The sequence below is a fragment of the Corythoichthys intestinalis genome, chromosome 12 (assembly GCF_030265065.1).
Source record: "Corythoichthys intestinalis isolate RoL2023-P3 chromosome 12, ASM3026506v1, whole genome shotgun sequence".
Taxonomy (NCBI): domain Eukaryota; kingdom Metazoa; phylum Chordata; class Actinopteri; order Syngnathiformes; family Syngnathidae; genus Corythoichthys; species Corythoichthys intestinalis.
The window spans coordinates 11,331,533-11,348,914 of NC_080406.1; the positions used below are offsets into that span (position 1 = coordinate 11,331,533).

A 17,382-nucleotide genomic window follows, 5' to 3' on the forward strand; every position below is an offset into this window, starting at 1 on the left:
ACGTGCAAAAATGCACTTTAATCATCAATAAGAGAAATGACAACGAGAAGCTATGTCCTACTCACCTGCCCGGACACCCTCGTAGAAGTCACAGCCCCGCTGACAAATGACACAAACAACGTTATGGGCTCACATAAATGTCAGTATAAAATAAAGATTTCCAGAGCAAGCAATTTCCTACCATACACGCCTGACTCAAGCGATACTCCATCACCAACACGTCCCGCAGGCTGAGAGTGGCGCCCAGTTGGAGCTGCTTAAAGGTCATTTTCAGCGACGTGGGCGACATCTTGGACAATGTCTGCAGGAGGGCAGCCGGGAAAAAATAAGCACGGGTCAATATCTTCAAACTACAATGACGCCATTTTTTTGCACATTGAAAGCTAAAAGGCAAAGAAAAGCAAGTGGGCACAGGCGTTCATTGGACTGCGCCGTTTATTGGCAACTCCTTCACAACAAACATAAGTATTATTTAGTGAAAGCACAACAAAAATAATATTTCTATCTCTCAAAAAAATAATGTTCACAAAAAGAAAAGCGCTTCAATTTGTATAGACCCTACCCACGTGACGTCACAACTCCTTCCTCCTGACTGGTGCCGCCCAATTGTCCGTCAACACATCATGTTTACCTGTTACGGCTACGTACATTCCTCCTATTTACGACATACGACCATTTCGACTTAAAAACAAGGTCTTGGAACGAATTAACTTCGTATGTAGAGGTACCACTGTATGTCTATGTGCTGCCATAGCAGATTCATGGCGCATTAACTATTTTTAATTTGTCCATGTTACCCTGGAAACCCCCGTTTACAGACGTCGCGCAACCGCTTTTGTTTCAACCTAGCCATAAAAAGGCAAGTAATTGTATTTAATATTTGAAATTTCTGTCATTTTTAGCTTAGAATCATTAATTAATGTCTAATATTTAACCTTTAATGCCAGCAAAATGAAGCAATTATCAGATAATCCCAAAATTTGAAAAATAAGGTCCTAATGAAACCTTTTCTTCAAATTTATAAAAAGAAAAGTCAAAATAAATATGTGTAATAAGCGCTCAGATATCTATAGACCCTACCCACGTGACGTCACAACTCCGCCCTCCTGACTGGTGCCGCCCAATTGTCCGTCAACACATCGTGTTTACCTGTTACGGCTACGTACATTCCTCCTATTTACGGCGTGTTTTTCTGCTCGTTAACATTAATAATCAAAATGGTGAAGGCGTGTGTGGCGGTCGGTTGCAATAACAGAGAAGATAGACGGAGAAGACGGAGAGACTTGAAGTTCTACCGGATTCCGAGAGACCCGGAGAGAAGAGAGCGAGATGGGCTACTGCAATTCGACGAGAAAACTGGGCTCCAAACGATTACCACAGATTATGTAGTAGTCATTTTATATCTGGTAAGATGCATTTAATATATATTTAGAGGGTTTTGGGCTGACAACCACAATTAAGATCATTGCTAGGCTAATCGCCGACAACATACACGTATGTATGTAGTGAGAGTGCTATCGCTAAACCATATAAACATTAAAAGCCCTAACTCCATTGACAAACGACATGAAATACATTAGACTTGACAGTGGATGTTAGCAATAACAAAAGATTTTGAATTGAAAATTTCATAACTCACCTTTCCAAGCACAAGATAGATTCCTGCCGAATTTTGTGGATGAGGACCTGTTTCACCCAACCAGCAACGAAGTATTTATAAGCCTCCAAGCTCTTAAAGTTTTTCAAACTTTCGTGAGAATAGGCTGATTTTGTGTGGACAAGATAGTTGTACATATCAGGGGAGCTAGCAGATGTCAGGCAAATACGGCGGAGACAGCGGGTCGAAAAACATCGATTTAGGCATCAAATATGGATCTGGCGAATGGATAAACTGAAGCTTTTCCACATAACGCCTTTTAGGCAACACATCAAGTGAGTTTACGGCATCCGAAAGCACCGGGTCTTCCATGAAATGCATTATAAATTGCTCGATCAATTGAGACCATTGATAATACAGACACAAAATGACGGACAAGGGGGCGGAACCATACAGCGAGCACGTGATTTTGTGACGTCGGTGGGTAGGGTCTATTAATGAGGCCCTATTCTCACGCAGTTAAACAACAATGCAAAGAGAACTGGCATTCCCAATCAAAATAGCGATGCAAAATACTAGAGGTGGGAATCTTTGGGGACCTAACGATTCGATTAAGATTATGATTCAGAGGCTCCGATTTGATTATAAATCGATTATTGATACCCCACTCCACTTTTAATGTTTTGTACATTAGTTCCCAAATTGTTCAAAAATCCTCTCAGGCTAAACCAAACTACTAGTTCAGTATCAAGTTTAGGGCTGCAGCTATCGAATATTTTAGTAATCGAGTAATCGACTGAAAATTCTATCGATTAATCGAGTAATCGGATAAAACAAATATATTTTTAGGTGAAGAGCAATTATAGATATACATGAGAAAACAAGACATTTTATCATTTTCAGTCAATCAATGTCTTTATTTTTGATGTATATTGTTGAAAACAGCCAACAATTGCATCTCAGATGTAACTAGAATTAAAAAAAAAAAAAGACTAATTCACTACTTTCACTCAAAAAACCTTTAGATAAAAAAAAAAATATATATATATATATACACATACATATACACACCTAAAATGCCTTTACGCTTGATAACACACATCACTTAAAAGTTAAGATTTTTCCTCACGTTTTTCAATTGAATTTCTATTTGTGCCAAGCCATTTTTAAGTTCTAGTTAAGTTTTAAGTTAGTCTAAACTGTAAGTCCTGATAGGATTTTGAGTTTTTGCACTGTTCAAAATAAATGTATGATACAGGCTGTATTGGAGCACATTAGGGACTAGTGCTACTTGGTGTTTTATCCAGCAATGACTACTGAGCTAAAATTGATAGTTAGCATTATTGAGTTTTTATTTGACACCCTCATCACTCCACAACGCTATGTTATGTTAAAGCCTGTATGTAAGACACGTTAGCCACGCATCGAAAGTGGTTTTAATTGATTGAAACCTAGCCCTCCGCAGGGCTAACGTAAGATGAGCTAGTAGTGACAGTAACGTTAATCTTATATATTAGCGTTTAGCGCTCTTTATTAGCGCTTAGCGCTCTACTGCTTTAAGATGGCGGCTGTTTGCTAACGCTGCCCAGACGCGGCCTAGTCTGTCATTGTGCATCTAGTTCAACATACATGTGATCTCTATGAGACTCGTCAGACGCTAGCTGCAACTAACGTAGCATGTGCGGGCTAGTATTTAGCAACGTCGGCGTCGTTTGTAGCGGTTGTCGGCTGCAGTAAGTTTTTTTTTATGCTTCTTCCTCTACGCACGTGACATCAGCGCGTTGTCCCGCATTAAAAGTAGTCCGAGCAAAACGTGATGCTTAGAGCTGTCAAAATAAACGATTTCTCGAGGTGAATAAAATTACTCGGATCAGTTTTTAAACTCGAGTTACTCGAGTTGCTCGAGTATTCATTTCAGCTCTAATCAAGTTAACAGTTCAAAATAGTAAATGAAATACTCAAGTCTAGAGGTGTGCGAAATTTCCGATTCTTAGATCATTCGCGTTTCGGCCCTGGAAGATTTGAGAACGATTCACAAACATCCAAATTGCGATTATTGAAATATGTCAAGTAAAGCGGAAGTAAAACACACTCAGCGCGCCGCGCGGTCTTCGGGACGCAATGTGGAGCGAAGCGAGAGTAGCTAAACATCATGCTTGTCTTGCTTGTTAATTGTTTCAGTGTGTTTCAGCCACTGGAGGGCAGTAGCGCATTTGGTAAGACCCGCAACCCAATCCAACGGAACGAACAGCCGGGCCGCACGGCCGGGGCGCCGGCGGGAGGACACCCGGGATGCCAGGCGCTGGATGACTGAGCAGAACAACCGGGACCACCAGTGCAGCGGACGATGCCGTTGAGTCCGTGGTGCATGCCGAGCAGAGCCTGCGCCGCCGTGCTCGTCCGCTCGCGTTCCCCGCACCTCCGAAACTCAGCCGGAAACGCGCACGGCTAAACCAGTTCCCCCCCAGGAACACAACATGCCCCACACAAGTTCGCCAGGCGAACTCCGCCACGAGGCAGTGGTCACCACAAAAGAAAGATATTTTAAAAAATCCATCTTGATGAAACAGGTGACGAGGAGGGAAAAGATAGAGAGATAACGCTGTCGCGGCCACAACAGCGTTATCTCTCAGTTCAATAGTTTAGTTATGTGTAAATAAATAGTTACTTTGCTATCAAAAGCTGTATTTGTCTTGTTGTTTATGTTATTTTGTAGAAGGAAAACATTCAGATGTTTGGGATGTCACAAAATCAAAAAAATAGCTGTGTTAAAGTCAAACTTATGTTTGAAATGTATGCTTTTACAAAAAGCTCAATTTCTCGGTTTTTTCATCAGAAATTGGAAAATTGCTCAAACTATGCTATTTTCTAATGCTAATCTCTAAAGAATGAAAAAAGATATGAACTTTTTTTCCTGCTGAAAGAAGAGAGTCTAATCTTTCTTTTGGTGGGTCCCATGTTTATATAGCAATAGAACATAATTTTCTGTGGGCCTTGCAAAATCAGTCAAAATCCAGTAAAATGGCCGGGAGCGAAGGGGGTTGCACTGGTGAAAATGGCTGGGAGTGAATGAGCTAACTGAACATGGGGGGAAAAAAATACTTATAATAGCAAATGAACAGATAGGTTGTTAGATGGACATCTATCGCTATCAATTGCAGCAAATTAGTTAATTTATAAGTCTGTGAAATGAACCGTTTGGATTTTTTTTAACACAAAAATGGGTCAATTTGACCTGCTACATAACAGCAGGGTTTAGCCAAGTGTTGTGCATTATTAATCCCCAGTGTGATGAGGAGGACATCAACAACAAACAGCGGAAGTGTATGTGGGGTGTGGGGCCCTTAATCTTGAGTATTTTTTTTCTTTTATAATCCCTTCTTGGTTTGACCTGATTGGACGATGCAAATGGATATTACAGTAGGTGAAAAAAACAGAATTAGGCAAATGAGTTTTAGGAAAGCTACTTTGCTGTGAAACACAGCTTCTCCCTGCAAGCCCCACACAGGGGGTTGTGATGAAGCCGAGGAGACACAAAACCAAGACTAACCCCATTAAGTGCTTAACTGTGGTTACTGCTAATTACTAATACACTCAAATGGCCTGGCTGTGTTCCAGCGTTCCTAACAGATGTTTACCAGACGGTGAGGAAGCGAGCCGCAAACCGTAAATCTCTGGACACCTCCACCTTGTCGCGGAAACGGGAAACTGCACTAATGTGCATGAAAAACGTCACTGCATGGTAATGAAATAATGGAGCTGCACAGATTTTTTTTAACCTCTTCTAATAAAATTACTTACGTTATCAACTACGCTAAACCAATTTATTACAAGTATGTGAAATGAACCAGTTTGTTCATGTTGATTCTACTTTTTTTAGTACAGTGGTACCTGGACATACGATCGCTTCGACACACGATCTTTTTGACATCCGACGTAAAATTTGAGTCATTTGTAGCCGTTACACTATTATCCGACTCCATCACATTAACTTATAGCATTAGCAGCTAGCGTTAGCGTACCGGGCTTCTGTTTGTTTGATTTCCTGATAGCTACGTGACTTCACACCTAAGCACAGTGGCTTCGTTCTTAAAGGGGAATGAACATAGCCCAACAACACATAGTCAAAGCTGGCTGAAAAGACTTGATTTTTGTCAATTCATTAAAAAAAACAAATTTGCCGACACGGTCAAAATTCCCTGGGTCATCGTGAACCATATCGGTTATGGTAAATTTTCGCTAAACCGCTCAGCTCTAAAGAGTACCCCGATGTCAGGGAAGTTCAAGTTTGAACTCCAAGACTAGTGTTACCTCGATAGCTCGATTCTCGGGTACAGACGCTGAGCCACGCACAAAGCGCCTCTCCGCATGTGGACAAAAGAGAAATGCAGGGCATGCCTCTATTTATGGGTTGACATTAAAGATGTCCCGATCGTCCGATCCCGTCATTTTCAAAGTATCGGAATCGGCAAAAAAATATCGTACATGCCTTTTTTAAATATATATATATATTTTTTAATTAAATCGTTTTTTAATTGTATTTAACGTTTCAGACAAAATGTCTTACATTCATCCAGAGTCTTTAGTTTTGGCTTAAAGTAGGGCTATCAAATTTATCGCGTTAACGGCGGTCATTTTTTTTTTTTAAATTAATCACGTTAAAATATTTCACGCAATTAACGCATGCGCTGCACGACCCACTCACGCATTGTCGCGTTCAATCTATAATGGCGCCGTTTTATCTATACATAGAGCTAAAAGGCAGCGTAAAATGAGTAGAGTGAATTTTGGCAGTCTTTGAAACCTTTTTTTAATTGGCTAAAGCCTTAAAATCCCTCTCTCAACAATTAGAAATATCGTGAGAAGCAATGTGGGGCAGGAAGGTAGTGATTGATCTTTTTCTTAACACCCTATGTTATTTCCCAATGCAGAGAAGATGTATCAATTGGTGCCACTACGCACAGTCATGGTTGCACTTCCCATCATGCATTTGGGCAGAACACTTAAATGGCTACAGTATCATTTACTGAAAGCTCAACAAATACACTAGATGGCAATATTTAGTCACAATAAACAAAGTCACATTTATCCTTTAAGACAGGGGTGGGCAATTAATTCCACAAAGGGCCGCAGTGGGTGCGGGTTTTTGTTCATACCCATCATGAGGACAGCCTTTCACCAATCTGGTTTCTAACAAGTGCAATCAGTTGATTGCAGTCAGGTACTCCTTGTTTCCACTGAAACCTCATTGGTTATACTGTGTGTGCTGAATCAGTTGGAACAAAGACCAGGACCCACTGCGGCCCTCGAGGACCGGTTTGCCCACCCCTGCTTTAAGAATTACAAGTCTTTCTATCCGTGGATCCCTCTCACAGAAAGAATGTTAATAATGTAAATGCCATCTTGAGGATTTATTGTCATAATAAACAAATACGTACTTATGTACTATATGGTGAATGTATATACTCGTCCGAGTTGTATTCATTTTTTTCTTAATGCATTGCGAAAATGTATGTGATCGGGAAAAATTATCGGGAATGATTGGAATTGAATTGGGAGCAAAAAACAGCAATCGGATCGGGAAATAATGGGATCGGATCGGGAGCAAAAAAAACATGATCGGAACAACCCTGGTTGACATCACAGAAACAAAACCGAAACTTACTATAGCATATCCTGGTAAACACACCTCAAGTTACAGAAAAACATCTTTCATAGGGGAAAACCACCTCAAGTTACAACCTTGAACACCGGCTGTGGCTAAAATGAAGTCTGATTAGTACTAACTACCGTAATCAGACTTCTAATCAACTAACTAATCAACTATCTAAGCCACAGTCGCCACACTGTATTCATTCAGGGCATATTGAAAAACATAGGAACATAACAGTCCATATTTGGGCATATTGTGATACCGTCTACATTCGTCAAGGCCATGAGAAGGCACACTCAACAGATTAATATAACAATGATACTTTATACTACAATGTTCTCATGCAAGCACAACAAAAGCATACAAAATATAATGTATAATGGTTGTGTTTTAAGCATGAATAAAACTTTCTCACACCCGACTTACGTGATTTGAACTTTATGACGCCGGATTCTCGTCCACCATTTGTCTCTGGTCGTTTTTTTTTTTTTAAGTCGTGTAAACAGTACCTTATTGTACCTCACAGCATCTTATTTTGTACTTTATCTTATCAATATGACGTATAATACAAGTTTTGGATAGTTATTTTGAGACTTAGGGGGTATTTAGGGATACTTAAAGGGCTAATTCCGACTTACGCGGAAATTTGGGTTATGTTGCCAGGGTAGGAATGGAACTCGTAACCCGGGGACTACCTGTATATTTTGGACTATACTCACTGATTTTCCATAGTTTGGCAGCGATTTATACCCCGGATTTAATTTATATACAGTATATTGAAATATGTTATTTCACAAGTTCGTAATGATCAAAGAGTAAACATCTCCAGAAATGTGTTTTGTAGTGGTGTTGATGCATCATGTAGATGAATTACCATTAATGTTAACATATGTGAACATGCTGTACACCAATTTTTGCCTGTTGTACGCTAGTCTATTATTACAATATACTGTATATGTTAATATATATAGCATTTCATGATGAAATGTTTGTCATTATGTATTTTTTACTGGTGCGACTTACACTCCAGAGTGATTTATTGTCCAGAAAATATGGTGATTACCAATATCTAGTACTGATTCTTGATGACACATTATATCTTGTAAATGATCAAATGAAAAAAAATGATGAAAATCTAACTATATTGCAGATTTTCAAATTTTTTTCTACCATCCATTTACTGTATTGGCCCGAATATAAGACAGTGTTTTTTGCATTGAAATAAGACTGAAAAAGAGGAGGTCGTCTTATATTCTTGGTCTAGACATTATACTCATTCACGACGCTATATGGTGCCAGATATCATTGAAGCGATGTTCTGTCATGACATGATCTCAGCTACTCTCAAGTTTAACCAGTTTGCATTATTTTATTGCAATGTTTTTCCTTATTCAGATTTGTTTCAAGACTACAGTTACAGTTAGACTTCACTTTGATGGTTAATGCAATTAACCAGCAATAGATTGGTTTATTTACATTTCAAAATCCAGAAACCATTCATTTACGAATGTGATTGCACTTTTTTTTTTTTTTTTTTTTTTAACATATTTAAATGTTCAGATATTAAGATTTGAATGAGGCAAAATAACATGCTTTTTCTCTCAAATATATTGTTATAATCATTTGTTTCGGATGTACTGTAATTATTTTCTGTTTAAAAATTAATTTGGTGTTCAAAAAGTATTTTTTCAAACTTGGGTCTTGAAAAAGAGGGGGTCGTCTTATAATCAGGGCCATCTTATATTCGGGCCAATACAGTATTTTGCATGTAATTCCACTGTCGACCACAAAAAGGAAACTAGACTACACACCTGACACTGTAAATTTGACGACAAAAAAACAAACTGAAAAAGGGAAGCATTTCAGCCGACAAACAGCAAACGGAGTTCTTAAATGTCAAAATCCTCCTCCAAAATAACAAGAAACTACAGACTTTTAACCCCAATGAATGTCATTTAGTAGAAAATCTTACAAGACAACAATTCACCACTTCCAGCCATCCGAGCAACATGACAACAGTACAATCAAATTGAAATTCAAGCGTTTACCTCCACTTGCCTCTTTGCAAAGTCAGAGCCGTCTGCCTTCAGATTCTGCATAATGCCTTCCATACTGCTTGAGCTGAATAGCCTATGGGGATGAAAGCAAATGGCATTGACACAGTGGACTCATTTTTGCAATCATTACCACAATTAGGGTTGGGCATCGAATATCGAGGGAACCCGGTTCTCCCGGAACTAGGAGTGGGAACCTCTTGGTACCTCACGATACGATACAAAGCTCACGATAACAATGATCTGATGATATGGCGATACAACGATTATCCATTGGATAGGAAATGATTCTAGGATATTCTACAAACAACTAATAAACAAAAAAACAAGCTTCTGCTGTGAATTGGAATGTGTTTATCACTAGTAGACGTCCAATCCATTTGAACTGGGAGGGTGGCAGCGAATGAATTCGTTCATTCGCTGCCACCCTCCCAGTTCAAACGAATTGAACATCTATGGGCGTCAGTCGCAGCCAATCCCAGGCAATGAGGTAATTTTGGGCCATTAAAGGTCATTTACCTGTTGATTTTCAGTTACAGTCTGTTGATTTTGGGGTATTTTATGGGTCACATCCTGTTTATTTTGAGTGACAGAACAAAAACTGACCTGGGAATCACTCAAATGAATAGGCAGTGACTCGAACTCAACAGGAAATGAGCTGTAAATGTCCTAAAATGAACAGCAAGTGACCTGTAAATGCCCTGAAAATCGGACAGAATGACTGAATGCTCTGGTTTCAAATGAACGAACGTTCCCAGTAGGGGTGGGAACCTCTTGGTAACTCACCATACGATACGATACAAAGCCCACGATAACGATGATCTCACGATATGGTGATACAACAAATACATTGGACAGGAAATCATTCTACAAAACAACTAATAAAAAGAGAAAAAAGTGTATTTTCATCCTCCTGCTGTGGATTGGAATGAGTTTATCACGAGTAGACGTCCAATCCGTTTGAGCTAAGATCCCTTCACTTCAACAATTGGGCAACAATAGTGGTCAAGCAGTAAGCGCCCCAACGATATATCGATTCTTGGCAGGAGTATATCGATAACCTTTTGGGATAAAAAGTATCCCGATATATCACCATTTCGATATATTGTCACACCCTGACCCGGAACCGTTCAAATTTTTCAATTTTGATTCTATGTTTCGATGCCCTACACGCCGAAAAAAAATGCTGCTGAAAACCACGAAGAAGAAGCCACAAGAAGTGTGTTTGTGCTTTGCAACTTGATTACAACAATTTACACACGGTGCGGCTGCGCTCAAAAGTTTGGCTTAACACTAAAAAAAAAAAAAAGAAAAAAAGACCAGTCAGCTCTGTGCAACATTTACAACATAACTATATAAGGCAAAGGTGGCGGCACGACCAATTAAGCACGACCAGCTTCATGGAATACTAGAACCAAGTGCATAGTTAGCCAAGTGCTACGTAGTTGACACGCTGCGCCGTTAGAACCAGGTAAGTAAAACAATACATGACATCTGTCTTCTGCTGTCCCAGCGACCCGATCCCAGATTTAGCAGTAGATGATGGATGGATGGAATAGTATGAGAATAAATCAAATTATTACGTCGGGCTATGGTCGATATTACATGTAAACAGAATTAGATGTGAAATGAAAGACTCGCTGGCGTTAGTAAACAGCCGCCATTTTAAAACGGTGGACGCCTCCGTTAAAATCAACAGTATTAAAAGGATTTTTGTTTTGGAATCTGTTGTGTTGCTTATTTAGAAAGAAACAGCCATATTAAGCATTCGATAACTTTTTTTAATGAGCTCGTAGCAGTGAAAACATTGCATCACATCACAAAGCATCCTAGCCAGACGCTATCATCTCTTCTTCTCCACATTATACGTACACACTCCTACAGCGACACTCACTGGCCTAACTGGTATTGTCACACCATAAACATTGCATGAGTCTGTACACACAGCAGAATCGGTTTTACAAATAAGGAAACCTAATTATTTTTGCCTCATCTATATCAAATTATAATCAATAGAAGATTTATACTCATGCTTCGTCGTAGCTCCCAGCTAAGGTACATGTATGGCAAAAGAATGGAAGTAAATGTTTTTTCCGTGAGCTTTTGAAAAATAAACATCTTTGTGAGAGTGCACTCCTGCGGAAAGAAACCTCATCACATTCGAGTTCAAAGACTGATATTTATATACAAGTTAAAAATAACCCTGTGAGTTCATATTATTCATACATTTAACATTAAGTGTATTCATAATAAATAATAATAAATTTTAGATTTATATAAATAATAATAATACATTTTAATAATTTTTTTTAAAAATCGAGAAGAAGTCAAGACATTAATATAAACTAGTGCTGCAACGATTAATCGATTAACTCAGGTATTCGATTAGAAAAAAATATTCGAATTAAATTTTGCTGCTTCGAGTATTCGTTTAATTAAAGTGGCGTTGTAATGGTTTATTTTGAAAGTTTGCATTTAGCTTTATTGATTTGGGTGGATACACTGCCTCATTTCACATACCTGAATCCAGCTGCTCCCTGTTAAGACCAACCTAAGTTTCTGTTTGCTCTAGTTTTTTTTTTTTTTTTTTTTAAACATTCGTATTTTAGTTTATAGGTATATTTAGCCATTTATTATGGGAATATGTGTCTGAACTACTAAGAGCACTGTAAAAAAAAAATAATAATAATAATTTATAAAAAAATTTATAGCATTTAAGCTAGCGGACTTTTACTATGTAAGTTAGCCAATTGTTCTTTTATTGTACATAGAGCCTTATTTATTTATTTATTTTATACCGTTTGAGGCTCAGCTCAGGTATTTTAATTTTTTATGTTCCTCATCCGATTACTCGATTATTCGAACTAAATAATTCATCGATTAATCGACTACTAAAATAATCGATAGCTGCAGCCCTAATATAAACTAAGACATTTTCAAACTACAGATTATTTTGACCCAACCTTTTTTTTTTTTTTTTTTTTTTTTTGACCCTGCTTCTTAAAAGAATCGGAAACGAGCATCGTTCTAACTGGAATTGAAACATGGAACTGGAATCGTTCAATTATAAACGATGCCCAACCCTAACCACAATATTACCAAACTTCTAACGCACTGACTGGAGTGCATCTGCAAGTACCAAATATCGAAACATGGCTCGTCTCTCGAAGCCATGAAGGAATAATCAAGAGACGTAATCATAGGATGACAGCATTGTCTTCCTACCTTTCAATGTCAGATATGTGTTCCTCCAGGATAAAAGGCTTCTCAAGATCAAGGCTGCTCTGAGAGAACCAAAATGGATAATAAACACCAAAAGCAATGGGAGTTTTAGTGGAGCTCCGTGGCAACCAGTTTAGTTGACGTTCCTTACCTCGTTCTGGAACGAGTTTAACACTCTGGAGATATTGTCAGCAGAGGGTGACCTCAAGTCTATCAATTCTTTTTCCAGGTCTAACATCTACCAGGGAAAAAAAATTAAATCATGAAAACGACCATAGTTCTACCTTTATAGCCATCTATCCAATTTGCAGGAATTCAAAGAGCCACAACACAATTCCTGACCGTACCTTTTTGGACTCAACAAAGTGAGTAGCAATTCCAGCTCTGTGCACGTCACGGCCTTTGAGGCGGAAGCCAGTCAGAGCCAGAAACAGGCCCAACTTTCCCTGAAGCCTCGGGAGAAAGTAACCCCCGCCAACATCGGGGAACAGACCTGGCACCAAGAATAATAAGAAATCCAATTTTTATTGTGTCACTGCAAGAAAGTGAAAACTTGTTTGCATCGTTTCCATTTCCTCAAAGTCTTTCACCAGCCTCTAATCTGTACGGATTTAATTCCGTGTTTTCAATTGAATTGGGCGCTTCTAAACGTGAAACGGAGCTTTGGCGGTCACAGTTTGCGTGGCACGCGGCTCGCTGAACGGCAGCGGGATTACAGACCGGCTGACCTCATTCACGGCCGAAAACGTATTATCATAAAGCGTGATTGCGCGGATGCTTAAATCTGTCGAGGTTGTCACGGGGACATTGAAAGTTCAGTGGGAGAGAAATATCATCTATTAACATTTGATTTATTAACATGATGGACATTATTGATTATCGGCCATTTGAGGTTTGATTTGATTTGCACCACTTTTGACCACATCCTCGACTTATCAGGGGCGGACATCGGTTTTCAAAGTTGGAGAGGACAAGAAACTCTTCAATTTTATGGAATCATTATTGGGGAGGTATGATTAAAGATCAGAGTTACAGTGAGAGTTAAAGACTTATTGAAATCACTGGCACGGTCCAATATCTCTGTGAACGCATCAACTACAGTGGGGCAAATAAGTATTTAGTCAACCACGAATCGTGCAAGTTCTCCCACATGAAAATATTAGAGAGGCCTGTAATTGTCAACATGGTAAAACCTCAACCATGAGAGACAGAATGTGGGGAAAAAAAACAAACAGAAAATCACATTGTTTGATTTTTAAATAATTTATTTGCAAATCATGGTGGGAAATAAGTATTTGGTCAATACCAAAAGTTCATCTCAATACTTTGTTATGTACCCTTTGTTGGCAATAACGGAGGCCAAACGTTTTCTGTAACTCTTCACAAGCTTTTTACACACTGTTGCTGGTATTTTGGCCCATTCCTCCATGCAGATCTCCTCTAGAGCAGTGATGTTTTGGGGCAACACTGTTGTCGTTGGGCAACACGGACTTTCAACTCCCTCCGCAGATTTTCTATGGGGTTGAGACCTGGAGACTGGCTAGGCCACTCCAGGACCTTGAAATGCTTCTTACGAAGCCACTCCTTTGTTGCCCTTGCTGTGTGTTTGGGATCATTGTCATGCTGAAAGACCCAGCCACATCTCATCTTCAATGCCCTTGCTGATGGAAGGAGATTTTCACTCAAAATCTCTCGACACATGGCCCCATTCATTCTTTCCTTTACACAGATCAGTCGTCCTGGTACTTTTGCAGAAAAACAGCCCCGAAGCATGATGTTTCCACCCCCATGCTTCACAGTGGGTATGGTGCAATTCAGTATTCTTTTTCCTCCAAACAAGAGAACCTGTGTTTCTACCAAAAAGTTCTATTTTGGTTTCATCTGACCATAACACATTCTCCCAGTCCTCTTCTGGATCATCCAAATGCTCTCTAGAGAACTGCAGACGGGCCTGGACGTGTATTTTCTTCAGCAGGGGGACACGTCTGGCAGTGCAGGATTTGAGTCCCTGGTGGCGCATTGTGTTACTAATAGTAACCTTTGTTACTGTGGTCCAAGCTCTCTGTCGGTCATTCACTAGGTCCCCTTGTGTGGTTTTGGGATTTTTGCTCCCCGTTCTTGTTATCATTTTGACGCCACTGGGTGAGGAGGTGCTCAGCTCTAGAGGAGATCTGCATGGAGGAATGGGCCAAAATACCAGCAACAGTGTGTGAAAAGCTTGTGAAGAGTTACAGAAAACGTTTGGCCTCCGTTAATGCCAACAAAGGGTACATAACAAAGTATTGAAATGAACTTTTGGTATAGACTAAATACTTATTTTTCACCATGATTTGCAAAGAAATTATTTAAAAATCAAACAATGTGATTTTCTGGTTTTTTTTCCCACATTCTGTCTCTCATGGTTGAGGTTTACCCATGTTGACAATTACAGGCCTCTCTAATATTTTCAAGTGAGAGAACTTGCACAATAAGTGGTTGACTAAATACTTATTTGCCCCACTGTATATGTAAAACTATGGCCAAGATTGGTATTCATGGGAGGACTCCACGGAGGAAGCCACTGCTGTTTAATAAAAAACAACAACATTGTTGCTCATTTAATGTTAGCAAAAAGGCACTAGGACACTCCACACACCCCTTCTGTCATTTTAGCATACTATCCTCATTAAAATATGAAAACCTATAAATGTTTGGGTGGTTTTAGTTAAAAGCCGACACTGTTTTTTCATCTGTACGATTTTGACAAAGATCAGATCACATTTGATGGTGATTTTATGCAGAAATGTGAGAAATTCCAAAAGGTTCAGATACTTTTTCCTCCCACTGTATACAGCATCTTTTGCTGCAATTTGTCGCTTTAATCTTCAAACAGAGATACTAGTATCTTTCTTAGCACTAGATTTAGAATAAAATGATTTAGATCAAATGTTATGTAGCATCATCAGATATCATCATCCGGTCCAGACAGTTGATGTCCTTTTTAATAATAATACGACCAATTTCTAGAGCGCTTTTTGTGCCACACAAAGACGCTTATGACACTTCATGAAGCCATCTTCAACATTGTTCCCACTGGCCTCCTGTAAACCATTGCATCAAGCATGCCCAAATGAATTTTTGAAGTGATTAACAATGGTGGAGCTACTGTGTCCTATGAAGAAAATGTTTTGTTCTTGTTTGAAGAGGTTTTTTTAATTATTTTTTTTTAGCGCTGGTCTTCAACTTTTGATCAGGAGATGAATAGCCTATTTCAGTTTGTTTTCAATAAATCATTTCATCAAAGTGCTTTTTATCACACTTCCCCTTCTTGCCTTTGTGTATTGTAGCTCTACTTAAAATCTCATTGACATCCAAATTTGTAAAATGCCAATTCATGCAATTTTGATCAGGAGTGTATATTGGTTCCTCACGATACAATATGCAATACAAAGCTCACAATGACGATCTCACAATACGGCAAAACAACGATTATCAATACATTGGATAGGATGGTGGCAGCAAATTAACCCCTCCCACTTCATACAGGTGCCTCCCACTTCTATGGCCAACAGTGGTAGCCAATGCTACCGAACGAGGTAATTTTAGGCCATTTCAGGTCATTCGTTACCTGTTTATTTTCAGTCACTTCCTGTTGATTGTGGGGCATTTCAGGGTCACTTCCTGTTGATTTTGGGTTACAGAACAAGAAGTGACCCAGGAATGAACATGCAGTGACTCAAACTTAACAGGAAGTGACTTGTAAATACCCCGAAAATCGGAGAGTGTGACTGTAAATGTTCTGGTTTCGAATGAACGAACGTCTTTCGCCCTTCTCAGTTTAATGGATTGGGCGTCGAGCTCTGTCAATGGCAGCCATAGTTATCAGAGACACTATTACAGTGGAAGATTTTGATACCAACTTTTTTTTTTTTTTAAACTGACCCCTTTTTAAAACGATATCTCAATTCTTGGCATGAGCATTACGATAGCCTTTTAGTATGCGAAGTTTCACGATAGATCACCACTTTGAAATTTTGTCACACCCTTATTTGTGAGTGAATGTCTCACCCAACCCTGCAACGGTGAACTATAGGCACTTAGGCAGACGGTATGGAGTTCAGCCTCTACCGTGTGGAGTGGACTAAATCATTCTAAAAGAAGGGAGGGGGTGAGAAAAAGATTTTAATTTTTAAATAGCACGTGAAAACTGATAGATTTTACTTTGAATTCAGTCTACAGCTTGAAAAATACCGTATTGGCCCGAATATAAGACGGTGTTTTTTTGCACTGGAATAAGACTGAAAAAGTGGGGGTCGTCTTAACCGCGGTCTAGACGTTATACCCATTCTCGACGCTAGATGGCACGCGATATCATTGAAGCAATGTTCTGTCATGCCAGATCTCAGCTACTCTCATGTTTAACCAGTTTGCGTTACAGATCAAGTATTGGAATCGGAAAAAAAAATATCGGACATGCCTTATTTTAAAAAAAAAAAAAATTCATTTTTTTTATTAAATCGTTTTCTTATTGTTTTTAACGTTACAGACAAAATGTCTTACACTCATCCAGAGTCTTTAGTTTTGGCTTAAAGTAGGGCTATCAAATTTATCGCGTTAACTGCGGTAATTAATTTTTTTTTTTAAATAATCACGTTAACATATTTAACGCATGCGCTGCACGACCCACTCACGCATTGTCGCAATTAATCCGTTTTACCTATATATAGAGCTAAAAGGCAGCGTAAAATGAGTAGAGTGAATTTTAGCAGTCTTTGGAGCCTTTTTTTTAATTGGCTATAACCTTACAATCCCTCTCTCAACAATTAGAGATATCGTGGGAAGCAATGTGGGGAAGAAAGGCAGTAGTTGATCTTTTT

General features: G+C 39.0%; 1 protein-coding gene across 1 annotated transcript in view; it reads right to left on the reverse strand.

Moving 5' to 3' along the window:
* The window catches only part of hibch (3-hydroxyisobutyryl-CoA hydrolase), a 50,159-nt gene that overhangs the window by 18,654 nt on the left and 14,123 nt on the right, over window positions 1-17,382 (reverse strand). The window contains exons 8-13 of the mRNA XM_057851496.1: window positions 12,874-13,019; window positions 12,678-12,764; window positions 12,530-12,588; window positions 9,299-9,380; window positions 182-301; window positions 66-99 (exon numbers count right to left, since the gene is read on the reverse strand). Coding sequence (XP_057707479.1) covers window positions 66-99; window positions 182-301; window positions 9,299-9,380; window positions 12,530-12,588; window positions 12,678-12,764; window positions 12,874-13,019 — 528 coding nt within the window. The remainder of the gene's footprint in view (window positions 1-65; window positions 100-181; window positions 302-9,298; window positions 9,381-12,529; window positions 12,589-12,677; window positions 12,765-12,873; window positions 13,020-17,382) is intronic.